The 14,421-nt window shown below is 48.9% G+C and overlaps 5 protein-coding genes across 5 annotated transcripts; 3 read left to right on the top strand and 2 right to left on the bottom strand.

Annotated features, from left to right (window-relative positions):
- Positions 1-124: 124 nt before the first annotated feature.
- N7479_008336 (uncharacterized protein) lies at positions 125-407 on the bottom strand (the record flags this gene model as incomplete). Its single annotated transcript, XM_057256030.1, has 3 exons — positions 125-145; positions 198-293; positions 345-407. The coding sequence occupies 3 exons, from the start codon at positions 405-407 to the stop codon at positions 125-127; spliced, it is 180 nt and encodes a 59-aa protein (XP_057109892.1).
- A 363-nt stretch (positions 408-770) lies between these two features.
- N7479_008335 (Sfi1 family protein) lies at positions 771-4,118 on the top strand (the record flags this gene model as incomplete). Its single annotated transcript, XM_057256029.1, has 2 exons — positions 771-834; positions 883-4,118. The coding sequence occupies 2 exons, from the start codon at positions 771-773 to the stop codon at positions 4,116-4,118; spliced, it is 3,300 nt and encodes a 1,099-aa protein (XP_057109891.1).
- Positions 4,119-4,829: 711 nt separating this feature from the next.
- Positions 4,830-9,258, top strand: N7479_008334 (uncharacterized protein; the record flags this gene model as incomplete). Its single annotated transcript, XM_057256028.1, has 7 exons — positions 4,830-4,910; positions 5,007-5,195; positions 5,289-7,568; positions 7,616-8,056; positions 8,108-8,354; positions 8,410-8,660; positions 8,710-9,258. The coding sequence occupies 7 exons, from the start codon at positions 4,830-4,832 to the stop codon at positions 9,256-9,258; spliced, it is 4,038 nt and encodes a 1,345-aa protein (XP_057109890.1).
- Positions 9,259-10,323: 1,065 nt separating this feature from the next.
- On the top strand, positions 10,324-11,760 carry N7479_008333 (Cytochrome P450; the record flags this gene model as incomplete). Its single annotated transcript, XM_057256027.1, has 2 exons — positions 10,324-10,432; positions 10,502-11,760. 2 exons carry the CDS (start codon positions 10,324-10,326, stop codon positions 11,758-11,760), a joined length of 1,368 nt encoding a protein of 455 aa, XP_057109889.1.
- Positions 11,761-12,260: 500 nt separating this feature from the next.
- N7479_008332 (putative allergen) lies at positions 12,261-13,022 on the bottom strand (the record flags this gene model as incomplete). The annotated part of the gene is made up of 1 exon (XM_057256026.1): positions 12,261-13,022. The coding sequence occupies one exon, from the start codon at positions 13,020-13,022 to the stop codon at positions 12,261-12,263; it is 762 nt and encodes a 253-aa protein (XP_057109888.1).
- Between the last annotated feature and the right edge of the window lie 1,399 nt (positions 13,023-14,421).

Below are 14,421 nucleotides of genomic sequence, written 5' to 3'. Positions count from 1 at the left end.
AATACCTGGCGATCAACCTAGAATTATTTACAAATGCTCCTGCTTGCGCCGCCATATCCAAACAGCTCCAAATATTTTTGATTGTTTCCGATTCTTCCGACATATCATTCCAAGGGACCCTTCTTCAGCCCTTTTTGGATGCCGCCTGTTGGGGCTAGTTAGCATATCGAACGACCCAGCACTCGTTCGTCACCTACTAGGTAGCAATTCTTGAGTCGCATGAATTCTTTCGCACACATATCTTTATGTACTGAGTTGTAATCCGTAACAACACACTTGCCATATGCCGCAATCTACCAGACTAGTCAGTGGGCAATACTGAGGCGAGATGAACAGAGGCATACCTCTACGGAGCATTGGGCTGAAGCTTTGGCAATCTTCTCGACTGGGCGAGTTCTTCCAGGCATCTTGGAAGGATAATATGAAGATACAGCCCTGAAATACAAGGAAGCTCAATGCTCTGATGTGAAGCCAATAAGACCTCACCTGGGCACCTTCGAAATCCAAAAATGTTACATAAGACCACGTGACCGTCCTACATGTTTCTGTCGCGACAACCAAAACAACCCGTTCAGCCACTGTTGCTCTGATTGATGGCGCATGGGTTCAGTTTATTGTTCCTGTTTGTTTTTTGGAATTACTGATTGCAGAGTGCCCCTGTCTGCGCATGTGTTTCATCCTCGGCGTTCCCCACTTTCGCGATGATTTATTTGGTCCTGCAGCTCTATGACCCAGATGCGACAAGCGCGCCTTAAGATCGCGAATTTTCGATGCCTCCGATATCCCCTCAGCGTCGAGCCGTGACCGAGGAGATCTCATCGCTTTCAGACGATGGTAGGGCGCAATCGATCACTTAATTTAAATGGAGTCTGACCTCTATAGATGTCGGTTTTCTCTACCAGGTTATCGCTAGCGCCGAGACAAAACCAGAAGCGGATCGACTCCCATTCCGAGCGCTCTTCGAGGCATATGACGAAGTCATTGCTGAACATGGCGTCAACGCGGACCCAGGCCATGCATGTCTGCGCTTCCTGTTCAAGATGGGGAGCAAAGCTGTGCGCGGCGAGACTCTCTTCGACAAATTCGAGAATGCGCTCCAACAGATGGGAATCGTGATTGAAATCGGCGATGAGGGCTCTACGAACCTCAATGAGACACATGATTATGATCAATATACAGCGGATGTTACCCGCAATCAGACCGTCGACCATGGCCATTCTCCAATTATGAATGGAGTGCCACCGACACCCAAACGGCGCGCATCATTCAACACTACGTATGACATTGGCGAGGATGCTACACAGAGAAGTTTAATCAATCGTCCTAGCTCTCGATCATCAATGTCGCGACTTGAAATTGGAAAACCCGAGTTTTCTGGACCAAAACTGTCACCTCGCTCTCGGCATGATTCCAGGCCTACCAAATCGCCAGATCGGACGCAGTTAATCAGCCAGTTCTTAGATGTTGGTCGGCGGTTACTAAGCAGATTTGACGGAGCAGAAAGCAAGCATGGAGCCACGGAAGAAACTCCCTTGACTAATGGAGTGGTTGCAAGATCGGCCGTTGCTCGTGATCGTTCGAAGAGAATGGTTAAAGCCTCGAATTCTCGGCGTTCACCCTCTTACAAGTCTTCGGATAGCTCCGAGTCTGATGAGATGCAGTCAATCATGTCGCGGAGCCCAGAACACGATTCTTTTGACAAAGAAGAGGTGCCACCAGAGTTCATTTATCGCCCGCAACTTTCGGATCTACTTCGGGATGCATCGACCTTCAACATGTACCGACAGCGATCGATCTGCCGTCGAATTTTGACACAGTGGCTGAAGAAAGCTTTCCAGGCGCGACAGACTCGCCAGACTAGGGAAACAATCGCTGTTAATTACGACCGAGGCCTTCTCATCCGACAAGCCTTTGATCCATGGAGAGGGGTGATTCAAGAAAAACGCCACTCGGTTCGAACAGATCGATTCTTTAAGCACCTTGAAGCTCGTGCCAGTCGCGCACGGGATTTGTATCTAATGACGAAGGCGTTCAGTCACTGGGCCCAACTTACGTCGGAAGAAGTAGCTCGGACCTCTGCAGCTCGGAGATATGTCCTGAGCGTCAAATACTTCAATGCCTGGCGCGAGATCACTGCCGTCAATGAGCTGAAGGCCCAGCGTTTTGCGCTACAGAGGCCTTTCAATGCGTGGCGGGGGAAGATTCAAGATTTGAAGGCAGCAGAGGCCCAGGCAGTCAGTGTACGCAACACGAAAATTCAAAAAGCATCTTTTTGGGACTGGTGGTGGTGCTTCTGTGACCGGCGTGTTCTCGAAGTTTCTGATTATCGACTCAAAAGACGGTCGCTTCTTTCCTGGCTTCGGAACTTGCGAACCAATCGAGAGCGTGACCATGAAATAGACGTGCATAATAAACGGTCATCTCTGAAGTCGGTACTTCAGATATGGTCCCATCACTCGAAAACTATTACACTTACAGACCAGGAAGTCCAGGCTTCTAGGCGCCAACATGACCTCAGAGAAACCTTTGATGAATGGAGAATTCAGTCCCGGCTGGCACCGGCTGCTTCTCGGGTTTCTGAAATGGTTGACACTAGGATTCTACGGAGTGCTCTTTCACAATGGATTACAAAGGCCCAAATGGCCAGGCAGGCAGAAGAGGTAAATCGTCATCGAATCCAACACAACGCGTGGATCTCCTGGAATGATACGCTCCGCTGCTTGGCTCTTCGTGCTCGAATTGACGAGCGGATCAAAATGGAGGCAATGTACAAATGGGTTATGATGGAAAGATTTGAGCTGATGCGAAGGATTCGCGAGCAACGCATTAAGCGAGAAGTTTTTTCTCGATTTGTGACAAACACTCGGGACACTTACACCCGTTTACTGTTTCATGCTGAAGCTCACGAGGATCATCAGACTGAAAATTTGGTTAGATCTAAATTTGCCATTTGGCGTGACCAGGTGCAACTTCAGCGCGAGCGGGACTATGTAGCGTCTGAGTTCTATGCCCCACGGCTCGCAGCTGAGTCTCTTACGATCTGGCGATCCAAACATAATCAAGTAGTCAAGTTGGAAGGTTGGGCTCAAGATGCTCGGTTCTATTTCTTGATGAAGAAGTCCATGAAACAATGGCATCAGGCCAAAGTGGACTCTGGCAAAAGACGGCGGCAAGAGTCGTATGCTAAAGTCCGGCGGCATATCAAGGTCAACCTCGCGTCTAAGGCGCTGGCTGCCTGGTCATCAAAAACTCGAATCATCATGGAGATGGGGCAACAAGCTGGTGATATTGATCGCGAAAAACTGCTTGCCGACACGTCCGAGATATTCGTCCAATGGCATGACAAAACAACCAAGAGGATTCAGGATTGCCAGGATGCGGATGATTCCTATTTCCGACAAGTCGCGTTTGACCAGATGATGCAAATGTCTGAAACATTCATCATTCGGCGTGAGATGGAAGACCAAGCAGACAATGTATATCGGTTGCATGTCCTACGACTAGCGGCGGCTTCTCTTCGCAAGCTCAGCCTTCGTATCTTCCAGATAGGCAGTACCGTCGAGACTGCTGAAGCCATGCGGGAAAGGAATCTAAGGAAGCACTCGAGAAACATGTTCCGCGATTGGGTGGACAAGGCCCGAATGAAGCTGGAGGCTCGGGATTCTGCTGGTCCGTCTTTCACGCCTGCGCGAATGTCAACCTTTGGAAATGGCGATGGCGCCGAACCAGCGATGTTCGACCCCTGGTATCAAGAGCAGGCTGAAACACCTTTCAAAATAAGCGACTTGACGGCGACATCTCAAGCAACATCTCAGGCAACCTCCCATGATCCAATCTCTGCAAGCCCCTTAGCCACTCCCAATTTCACGACCTCTCCCTCTAAACGAGCCGCCCGAGCGCGAGCCCTCGCCCAAATGTCCACCACCCCCGCCACACCCCTACGTACACCGTTTGCAAGTCGATTACTTCGAGCGGGGACTACGACTTCTTTATCCACCTCTTCTAAACGACTACGGACTGGTCGGCGAAGCTCCGTGGGAAATAGCGTCCGGTTTGTGGATGAAGAGCCTCCCGAATCTCCAACAGATGGTCGCAAATCAGCGAATCGACGATCTTGACGTTCTTGTTTGTCATATGACCTCTTTGCAGCCGCTTTAGCCTCATGTACATCAGCGATGGTTATACTTCTTTTCTTCTCTCTCACGTCCTGTCGATATGTGCGTGTTTCATTCAGTGCATCATCCGGCGCAACATATAGTGGGTTCAACGGTTTCTGGGTCTTTGGTATACTGTTTTGTACTTTTGCCATGATTGAATGTGATAATAAAATTATGAAATGAGCTTTTTTTCTTTTTAGAGAACCTGTAGAGAAAATCATACATGGATTTTCATTCAATGAGATATATAATTATTATTATCTGTTATAAAGCAGCACCTGGTTGATGCCGAGGTCAGGTATAGGTAAATGCTTATCGGGGAGCTCTGTAGCTATGCCCCAAATAACTTATAGCTTTTGTAACGTAAATTCTCTTAGAAATAGCAATTGTTGAATTCACTGCATTGTTATCTCTAGCTGCTTTGTCTTGTTAAAGTCGAAGGTCACCAGCCCTGGAGTCACACTGAGCTGAGTGGAGCGGAAGCGTCATCCCCAGTCTCTTCCGCCTTGTCCCCTGCGTGCATCCAGACAACCCTCTAAAGACACATATTCTACTCTCCGTTTCCCTTGAGACTTCGGTTACTCCAGGTATAATAATTTTTGAACTGGAAATGTTGTAACGTGTTTTCGAGCGCAACAAGCGTCCAGTCTCCTGACCCAACCAACCGCCTCTATGCGAGCGGTACTGCCGGGGAGACCCCCAGCGAAGCTCCAGTCATTCAGCACGGCGCTGTGGAAAGGTCTTCGTATTGTTGTAAGTGCTCTCAAATCTTGTTTGGTTTCCGCTCCAGCTGCACAGCTCGTTTAAAGCCCCCTGTTGTTGACCCTTGCCCTGCGCGTTCCCCAATAGGCATACATCTCCGGCCACGCGCTGGTTATCCTCGGCGGTCCGCAAACACTCCTCCAAACGATATACATCGACGACACAGATACTCTCGAGGCCATAGCGTTTGACGAAACATCTGGCAAGATTGCTGTCTGTGGCGGTCCTGATGTATTCGTGTACCAGCCATATGGCATCCAGGGTGAAACGCTCAAGGTGCGCACACAACCCCACTACTCCAAGCTTGGGCGACCAACAACAGCCTCATAATGACATCCATAATTAATGTTGACATATGGCCTCATTTAGTGGTCGCTTCTTTATACATTCCGCGCTCCCGATGACGACGAACCGATCTATACACTATCGTGGGGTTCCTCGAACGAGCTCCTGGTGGGCAACTCCCGCCTCGCCCTTTGGTTTATGAACGACGAACCACGCCTTGTATGGAAAAGAAACCTTGCGACACCCGTGAAATTCGCGCAATTCTCTCCGGATTCGTCTTTAATAGTCACAGTGGGGCAATATGACCGCTTGGTCAAGGTATGGAGACGACTTGCCTTCGGCGCAGACGAGGTTCGGTTCGAGAACTCCTATCTACCTCATCCAAATGTCATCACAGGGATACATTGGCGGTTACCTCGGCACCCCGAGCAATCTATGGATAATGTTCTGTATACATTTTGCGCCGATAACAAGATTCGAGTATGGGCAGTGACGGACCTTCATGCACTTTCTGCTCTACAGTTCTGGGCAGAGATTGACATGGGTGAGTCAGTTCAGCCTAGGCATGCGTTGGATGAGGACCAAGGACCGCAACGGCGGTATGGATTTATTTTGGATGGCCGCGACTTCTGTGCCGCGACTGAGCGTGCTGTTCAGAGGACGACAGGAAACAAGGAGAATCATGCGCTAGAACATATCATCGAGGTTGCGAGCAAGGCGCCGGAGATCTGTGTGGTCATTGACGGCCAGGGCCACATGTCTGCTTGGGCTTTGGAAGATATCGGTTCTAAAGCAAAGACCAACTTGAGCGTCTTCAATATTCTTCATGTCGAAGGCTTAGACTTGGGGTTTTTATTCGATCAGTCACCGCAAGAAGACTACGCTCAAATCCGTGCATTCCAGAGTACAACATCGGACGATAAGCTCAGTGTTCTGGTCCATCATTTCGACGGTCGCATCGAATGGTATGATTCTCATGTGGACGTTCTGTTTGATCCTGCACCCCGCACGAAAAGAATCGCCCAAGTGGCTTCTTGGTCTGGCCATACTGCCCCTGTCAAAAAAATTGTCCGGAATGCGATTGGAGATACATTAGTGTCACGTACCAATGAAAACAAAGCCACGGTATGGACACAGAAGCGTCGGGATGGAGGATCGATAATGGCACACAAGAGTGTCATCCTCTCAGATGAACATATCCATCGGACATGTGTGCTGGAAAACAGGAATCTTCTCGTCAATCTCCACCACAACGGGGTCTCTCTATGGGATTTCAGCTCAAATCATGCCAAGAAATTGGCTTCTTTGCAATTCACACTACCCGGCAAGCCACTATGTGTGCTGCCAATCCCTAGCACCCAAGCGACTCCGGTTGTTTCCTATGTAGCAACGATATGGGCGGACATGCACGGAATTGTGTGGGAAATACGAGACCCAAGTCAAGAAGGCCAGAATGGGAGCTCAGTAAATGGCCATGACTATCAATTACGAGAATTCTGTACCTTTGACATGGGGCTGAAGGAAGATATTGCATATATTCTTCCTGTGGACCCAGCAGGCCCTAAAACAGAAGCATCGGGGTTCTTCGATTCTTTTTCTGCTGACATTGCTCTCTCCTACACCCACAGTGGAGTTGTGCGGACTTGGACAGCCAAGGTCGACCCAGCGAATATGAAGGTCGATTGGCTACTTCAATCAACCGTTGATACAGGCATCATCAACCCGTCTATGGCTAGTGGGAGCTCTATTCGCAAAGCAGCTCTGGTTGACGAGGACCGGACTCACCTCACAATCTGGGACACCAACAATGCTCAGCTGGAGTTTGAGGAACATTTTGCTCCACATGACATTATACAAGATCTAGATTGGACCTCAACACCAGACAAACAGTCTATCTTAGCCGTGGGATTCCCACACAAGGTTGTTCTCTTGTCTCAGCTACGCTACGATTATTTAGATTCCCGACCCTCGTGGACACAAGTCCGGGAGATCTGGATCCGAGATCTCACACCCCACCCTATAGGAGATTCTTGCTGGCTAAATAACGGTCATTTAGTCATTGGGGCTGGCAACCAACTGTTCGTTTATGACAAGGATATCGATGTTGGAGACCGCCTAGTGTCTGAACTTCGGATGCCATCTCGAGGGTTGTCATCTGTCGATCTCTTCGACGTTGTCAGCCGGCTGAATGGCCCGCTGCCTGTATTCCATCCACAATACTTGGCACAGTGCATACTAGCTGGGAAGACCAGCTTGGTACATTCAATCCTGTTGAACCTACATAGCAAGTTGAAGTTCTACACTGAGGGCGATGAGCTAGATGGTTTCCTGGATATGCCGGTAGAATATCTCTACGAGCAAGATGTAAGTGCGCATTATATCATTTCTCTTCCTGGTACTAATAAATATAGGCCCAACAAGAGGTCTCCAAGGAAATCCGCTCTTCCTACGTTGATTCCACTGATGAGGAACTGTTATATGTCGTAGATGAAAAGGCTGCGGCCGCGCTCAATGAGAGTTTAGCACGGATTGCCTTGCCGCAATTGTCTAGCCATGAACAATTCCGCTTAGCAGATACCATTGAATGTGTTGCTATGGTTGAGAAGCACCGGCGCTCAATGGATGATAACGCAGCACGCTATCTCTTATTCTTCCGGCAGCATATGCTGCGGCGGACCCAAGGAGTCGCCAACAAAGACACTGTCTCATGGCGAGAGATTGTTTGGGCTTACCATAGCAGCAGCCAAGATATTCTCACCGATCTTGTCTCCCGACAATTCAATGGAAAATTGACTTGGAAGGCTGCTCGTGAAAGTGGTCTCTTCATGTGGCTGTCGGATCCCGTAGCTGTGGTGCGTATTCATCATATCATCTCCTTGATCAGAAACTAACCAGCTGATTAGAAAGTACAACTCGAAATCCTCGCCCGATGTGAATACACAAAGACAGAAGAGAAAAACCCCATCGACTGTAGTTTGTATTACCTCGCTCTCAGAAAAAAGAACGTCCTCCAGGGTCTCTGGCGTATTGCACACTGGAACCGCGAACAAGCAGCGACCCAACGTTTATTGGCAAACGACTTCAAGGAACCGCGATGGAGGACAACTGCGCTCAAGAATGCCTACGCATTGCTTGGAAAGCGACGATTTGGTAATTCCAACCTCATGTTGCCTAGGAATGAGGACCGCTAGCTAACGCTAAACAGAATATGCTGCATCTTTCTTCCTTCTCGCCGATCATCTGCGTGACGCTGCAAACGTCATCATAAACCAGATGGGCGATCTTCAGCTTGCAATCGCAATCACTCGAGCCTCAGAAGGGGACAACGGACCAGTTCTTCGGGAGATTCTGGAAGAAAAAGTATTACCTGAGGCTGCTTCTGAGGGCAACCGCTGGATGGCCTCTTGGGCTTTCTGGATGCTTGGACGACGTGATATGGCAGTGCGGGCACTGATTGTGGGTACTTTTCTCCTCTGACCCTCAAACCCCAACTAATCAGATATAGTCGCCGGTCGAGACCCTCCTATCACCATCGACCCCAGCCACCCCGGGAAGCCCAGGACGAGGAACCCTCCAGTCCAAGTCATATCTTTCCAACGACCCTGCTTTGGTAGTTTTATACCACCAACTCCGCGCAAAGACACTCCAAACCCTCAAAGGCGCCTCCAAAGTGAAACCAAGAGAAGAATGGGAATTCGTTGTCCGCAACGCCCGACTCTATGACCGTATGGGCTGCGATTTCCTTGCTCTTGATTTGGTACGCCACTGGGAGTTCCTGGGCGGACTACCTACCGATGATACATTGAAGCCTAATACCACCCTGGAGATGGATGAGAATGGAGTCGATTACCGGAAACTGCTTCGCCGACGGAGCAGCCTCGTTGTTGCTGACATGCCGGTGCACCGAGCAGATATCTTGCAGGAAGCCACCGTTTCTGAAATCACTCCTGGGGAGAAGCCGAAGAAAGAAGAACAGAAGCCCAAAGCGAAGCCACCTCCTACGATGTTTCATGAGCCTGATGCCAATTCGTTGCTGGACAGCTTTGGGTTCTAGGTTAGAGACTTATTTGCGTGGACACTGTACTATTTCCTGGATATCTATACACCCAGTTACTATCAAGTGAGAGCCGGGGACCTGGGAAACATATAATGTAGAGTCTCTCACGTCCAAACAGTTAAATAATAGTGTAGTATATCACTCCCATGGTTCACGTGACTTGAATGACTTGGTAAGGTCCAGGTGTGTAGGAGTTTCACAGAATACAACGTTACACAATATATTTCCTCATTTTCATTTTTGATCTTGCCTAAGGAGAACTCGGCCAAGGATAACAACTCCAGCAAGTGGATGGATGTTATGGATGTTATTTCCACAGTATGGACCTTGATCCTTACGGATTATAATGTCAGTCACAGTCTACCAATTAGCTTGACAGAGAAAGCATGTTATTATTATGATTCGATCTCGCCAAGATTCTGTACTATGCACACATTATACGAAGTACAACAAACGTCTGTGCGATGCCCATCCTACCCCTCACACAGTGATCAATAATACCCAGTCATTGCAAGGACAATGCTACACAGAAGCGGTCAAAATACGTGGAGATGAATACAGTTTGAAGCGATGCAGAGTGGAAAAAAAATATATCAGCAGAAGGTTTCGGCTTACAATTGTGCTAAACGTAATTGATCTCACTGGTTGCACTACAGCGTAGCGCGCTTTAGCTACCCCAGCGGCCCCAGGTGGCTGTAGCTGGTCTCCAGATAGTCTGATGGGTTTGCCTATCCTAGTGCGATCGGCGCTACCAATCCGCGCTATTGTCTCCCGATCGCGCTGATCCTTCAGCTCGCCTCCCAACATCTAGTGAACGATGGAGACTTGGGCCGAGGGTGAGGTCCCTCTTGCACCAATGGCCTAGTTCGCCTTGATCTGCCGATCGGGAAACCATGCAGACTTTCCTGCAGACTCTCCTGCAGACTGAACTTGAGACCTGATGCTATAAGACTTCCCCCGCCCGTTGGGAGCTTGAAGCTCTTCTTTTCCCTTTTGACTTCAAATCTTAGTTTTTGTATACTATAGTGATATCCCCCCCAGACTTTTTTTTTTTCAGCGACAATGCCTACCAAAATCCCAGGACCGCCCGGAATTCCACTCTTGGGTAATATTTTCGATGTCAACCCTAATGAGACGTGGAACTCGCTCAGCAAGTTGGCCAAGCAATTTGGTATGCAACCCAACCCGTCCATAGACACGAGCAACAACCAGTCCTAACGAGTAATCACTAATTTTTTAGGCTCCATTTTCAAGATTAATGTACTCGGTCATGAGCTCGTCTTCATTGGCAGTGTCGCTCTTTTGGAAGAAGTTTGCGACCAGACCCGATTCCGCAAGTGTGTGACTGGACCAGTAGTCGCCATCCGATATACCGTTCACGACAGTCTATTCACGGCATACGATGACGAGAAGAGCTGGGGTATCGCACATCGGATCATGATGCCTCATCTTACGCAATCTGCGACCGACAACCTCTTCGGCGACATGGCGGAGGTCATCCCAGACTTGACTAAGAAATGGAGCGCAGGAAACAAGACACGCACTCTGCTCACCAAAGACCTAGACCGTCTCCTGCTTGCATCCTGCATGCAATGCTTCTTCAACCAGCGCGTGCACGTGCTCGAAGGTGCTGAACCACCTATGCTCAGCGCTATGGACGGCGCCACCATGGAGGCGATGAAGCGACCAAACCGCCCCAAGCTACTGAACTTGTTATATCAGCGCCGATTCGACAAAGACACGAAGACCTTGCGCGATTTCTCTGCGCAGGTAATCAAGACCCGAAGAGAGCAGCCAGAGACTGCCCGCAAGGACATCCTGGATGCGATGCTGAACGGCGCTGACCCGGAGAGCGGCGAGAAGCTCACCGAGTCGCAGGTTATCGACGAGATCATCACGATCTTCATCGGTGCCGCCACAGCACCCAACCTCGTCTCCTACGCCCTGTACTACCTGATGGAGAATCCGACTGAGATCACCAAGGCGCATGAGGAGATCGACCGTGTGGTCGGTGACGGTAATATCGGGCTGGAGCACCTGAAGAGTCTTAATTACGTCGAGGCCATTCTGCGCGAGTCGATCCGTCTGTCTGCCACCGCGCCCGGCTTCAACATCGAGCCTATTCCGTCTAATAATAAGAGCCCTATCCTTCTTGGCGGTGGCGAGTACCAAATTGCTCACAACCAGCCCATGATCGCGGTCTTGAGCCAGGTCAACCGCGACCCTGCTGTCTTCGAGGACCCTGAAGCCTTCAAGCCTGAGCGTGTTCTCGGTGAGAAGTGGGATCAGCTCCCTGCTGCTGCGAAGAAGGGCTTCGGCAACGGCAAGCGCGAGTGCATTGGCAAGCTCTGGGCTTGGCGGTGGTCGTTCTTTACTCTCGCTAGCATTCTCAAGGAGACCACGTTTGAGCTGGCGGACCCCAATTACAAGCTTGAATCGAACGGTGCTTTCAGTATCAAGCCTCTTGAATTCTACGGTCTTGTTAGCGCACGGAAGTAATCTTGGAATTGATATTTGTTTGGTTGGATTGGGTCAGCGTCAGTAATTAATTTGTCGATATACTCAAACATTATTATGAAAGGATTGCAAAATGGACGAGCTTAACACTTTTTTTTTATTACAATTATTTCTATCTTCAATTCTGAAACATGGGTGGTTCCTGAAGATGAGCTCATGGTGTGTGGCGGCTACGTAGTGGGTGATGGCGTATACAATCACTCACGTCACCCACGTTAACGCCACGCGAACATCTGAAAATCTCCAAACTAAAACTTCGAGTAAATACAAGGCCTAGATTTCTACAATGGAAAAGAAGTAATTGAAAGAATGTGTTATATTGTATAAGGCAAAAAAGGACCAGCCTAGAAGTCTCCATATTGACATAGAAGCAGAAACCATTCCAGCTGGGTATAGACCATCCTTCGAAACAGAATGATCCAAGAGTCTATCTTCAAAATCATATCAAATCGAAATATCAAATCTCAAAGAAAAATAAAAATCTAGTAGTCAATGGTGACAGCCAGACGAGCAGGACCAGCGCCCAAGTTGGCACCAATGCCACCGATAGGAGTCTCAGCAGAGGTATAAGCGTTATCGACGATACCGGCATCCTTGGTAATAGAAGAGCAAACAGAGCCAAGGGCGTCACAGATCTTCATACCGGAGATGGACATGCCGGCATTCTGTGCAGAGATACAAGAGACATCGAATCCAGACCAGCCACTGTTGGTAGTGGAGCCGAAGTCGAACTCGCCCCAGGTGGAGGCGTAGCCACCGTAGGTATCAGTGGGGATGGAGGAACCTGCAGCGGCGGCCCAGCCACCATTGGTGTCCTCATCGAAGGCAACGTACTTGGTCTCGCCGGGGGCAAGAGTGAAGGTCTCGCAGGCGTTGCCGAACCAGCCTGTCATCTTGCCATCGGGACCGTACTTGTTGAAGACGGCAACGGTCCAGTCTTCGGTGTTGGAGCCGGTGAACTGCGCAACGTACTTGTAGTTGGGAGCGGAGGCGGCGTCAATGCTGATGATGTTGCTGCCGTAGGGGCTGCCCACGTTGCCGGAGTAGGTTTCACCAGAGCCCGAGGAGCTGGTGGTGCCACCGAAGCCAGCGGTGGAGTATGAGCCGCTGGAAGGGGTAGAGGTCCAGTCACTGCCGGAGCTGGAGCCTGTTGCGGCGGCCTGGCGGCGCTCAAAGGTAGAGGGTCTGGCCAGAGTGCTGCCAGTGAGGGCTGCGAGCAGAATGAGAGACTTGGCGAACTGCATTGTGGATTTTGTTGTGGTATTCTTTTTGAAAAAAAAAATCACAAAAGATAAAATATCAATCAAGATATAAAAGAGTGTTATATGTAGTTGGATTGCAACGACAGACAGTTTATAAAAGAATGAATGGTGAAACCAAAAGGAGTGTGGTTGTTTGAAAGAAAGAAATCAGACTGGGATCAAGGCAACTATATATACCTTTGAAAGCGACAAAATCTTCTTCCGCCACGCATTGAGTCGAGACCAAAAGAACCGTAAAGTTCCGGGTACCTGTTTCCACCGAAGTGAGCCAGGGCGTGCGTACGTCAGATCATTGGAAGAAAGGATTACATGGATGATTCCACAAAGATCCAGGCCCTGGGACAATCCTCTTTGTGGATATTGCCCCAATGGTGGCTGAAGGTTAACAACGCCATGAATGGAATGGAATCCGATCCATGGTTTAAACAGTCAAAACAGCAAAACAGTCTGATTGGGTCCATCTGTGTAGATTCAACGTAAAACCATGGAAGTCTCATGTAAATCCAGCGTAATACCAAACTAGATAGACCAATTATGATTGGTTGAACCACATTCAATCTATAGATTTGGTTATGTCCCATGGACATGTCCCCGGAGTAAGGTCGGTGAACGACCTCGATTGAGGACGCGAATGCAAATCTGTATTGATCTCCAACTATATAAGGATACCCCTAATGTGGATCTAGGGTCAGATCGTTTTAGTCCGGGACTAAAGGTATCGGAATTGTCAGGAACTATCCCAAATTATAACTCTGGCCATTGTCGAGATGTACAACAGTCACATACTACTTTTTCCCCTGGTGCTAGGACAATCCTATCACTCTCCGAGAGGTCTCCGAACTTGCTTGATAGAATTTCGTAGAATGTTGTGTGATCCGTGGACGATGACGCTGTGGTCCAGAAAAAGATTTAAGGTAGTGCGATTGGCTAAAGATATAGACAAGTCGACCAATCATAGTACAATTTACAGTCTTGGCAAAACAAAGTTGTTCTATAACCAATCATCGCTGATACTCTTTTTTTCTATCTGCTTTACTAGTTGTTCCTTGATGTTCCTTGAATTTTCTTCATGCGGCGCAAAATGTGTCCTTTGGAAAAGATTTAGTCTTGGCTCCGGCTTCACATGGAAGCCATCAAATCCAGCTCCATTATCTTCCAACGGCTTAGATTTCCCTGGATCGTTTGATTGTTTCTATTATTCCGCCACGTTCCACGTTCCACTGAAGATCCTATGCCCCAGCCCTAAGCCAAGAAGAGGCGGATTCGGGGTAATGAACGCCTCAACTTTTGCAGAGTGAACCTTAGAAAGCCGGATTCCTTGAGATTCAGGTTGCAATCGCTCAAGTGCGGAAACAAGCCCTGGCCTGTTGTATTAGGTTCA

Source organism: Penicillium vulpinum (genome assembly GCF_028829585.1).
Source record: "Penicillium vulpinum strain IBT 29486 chromosome Unknown utg000003l_segment0_segment0, whole genome shotgun sequence".
NCBI classification, from domain to species: Eukaryota; Fungi; Ascomycota; class Eurotiomycetes; order Eurotiales; family Aspergillaceae; genus Penicillium; species Penicillium vulpinum.
This window is presented reverse-complemented; position numbering and strand designations above follow the sequence as displayed.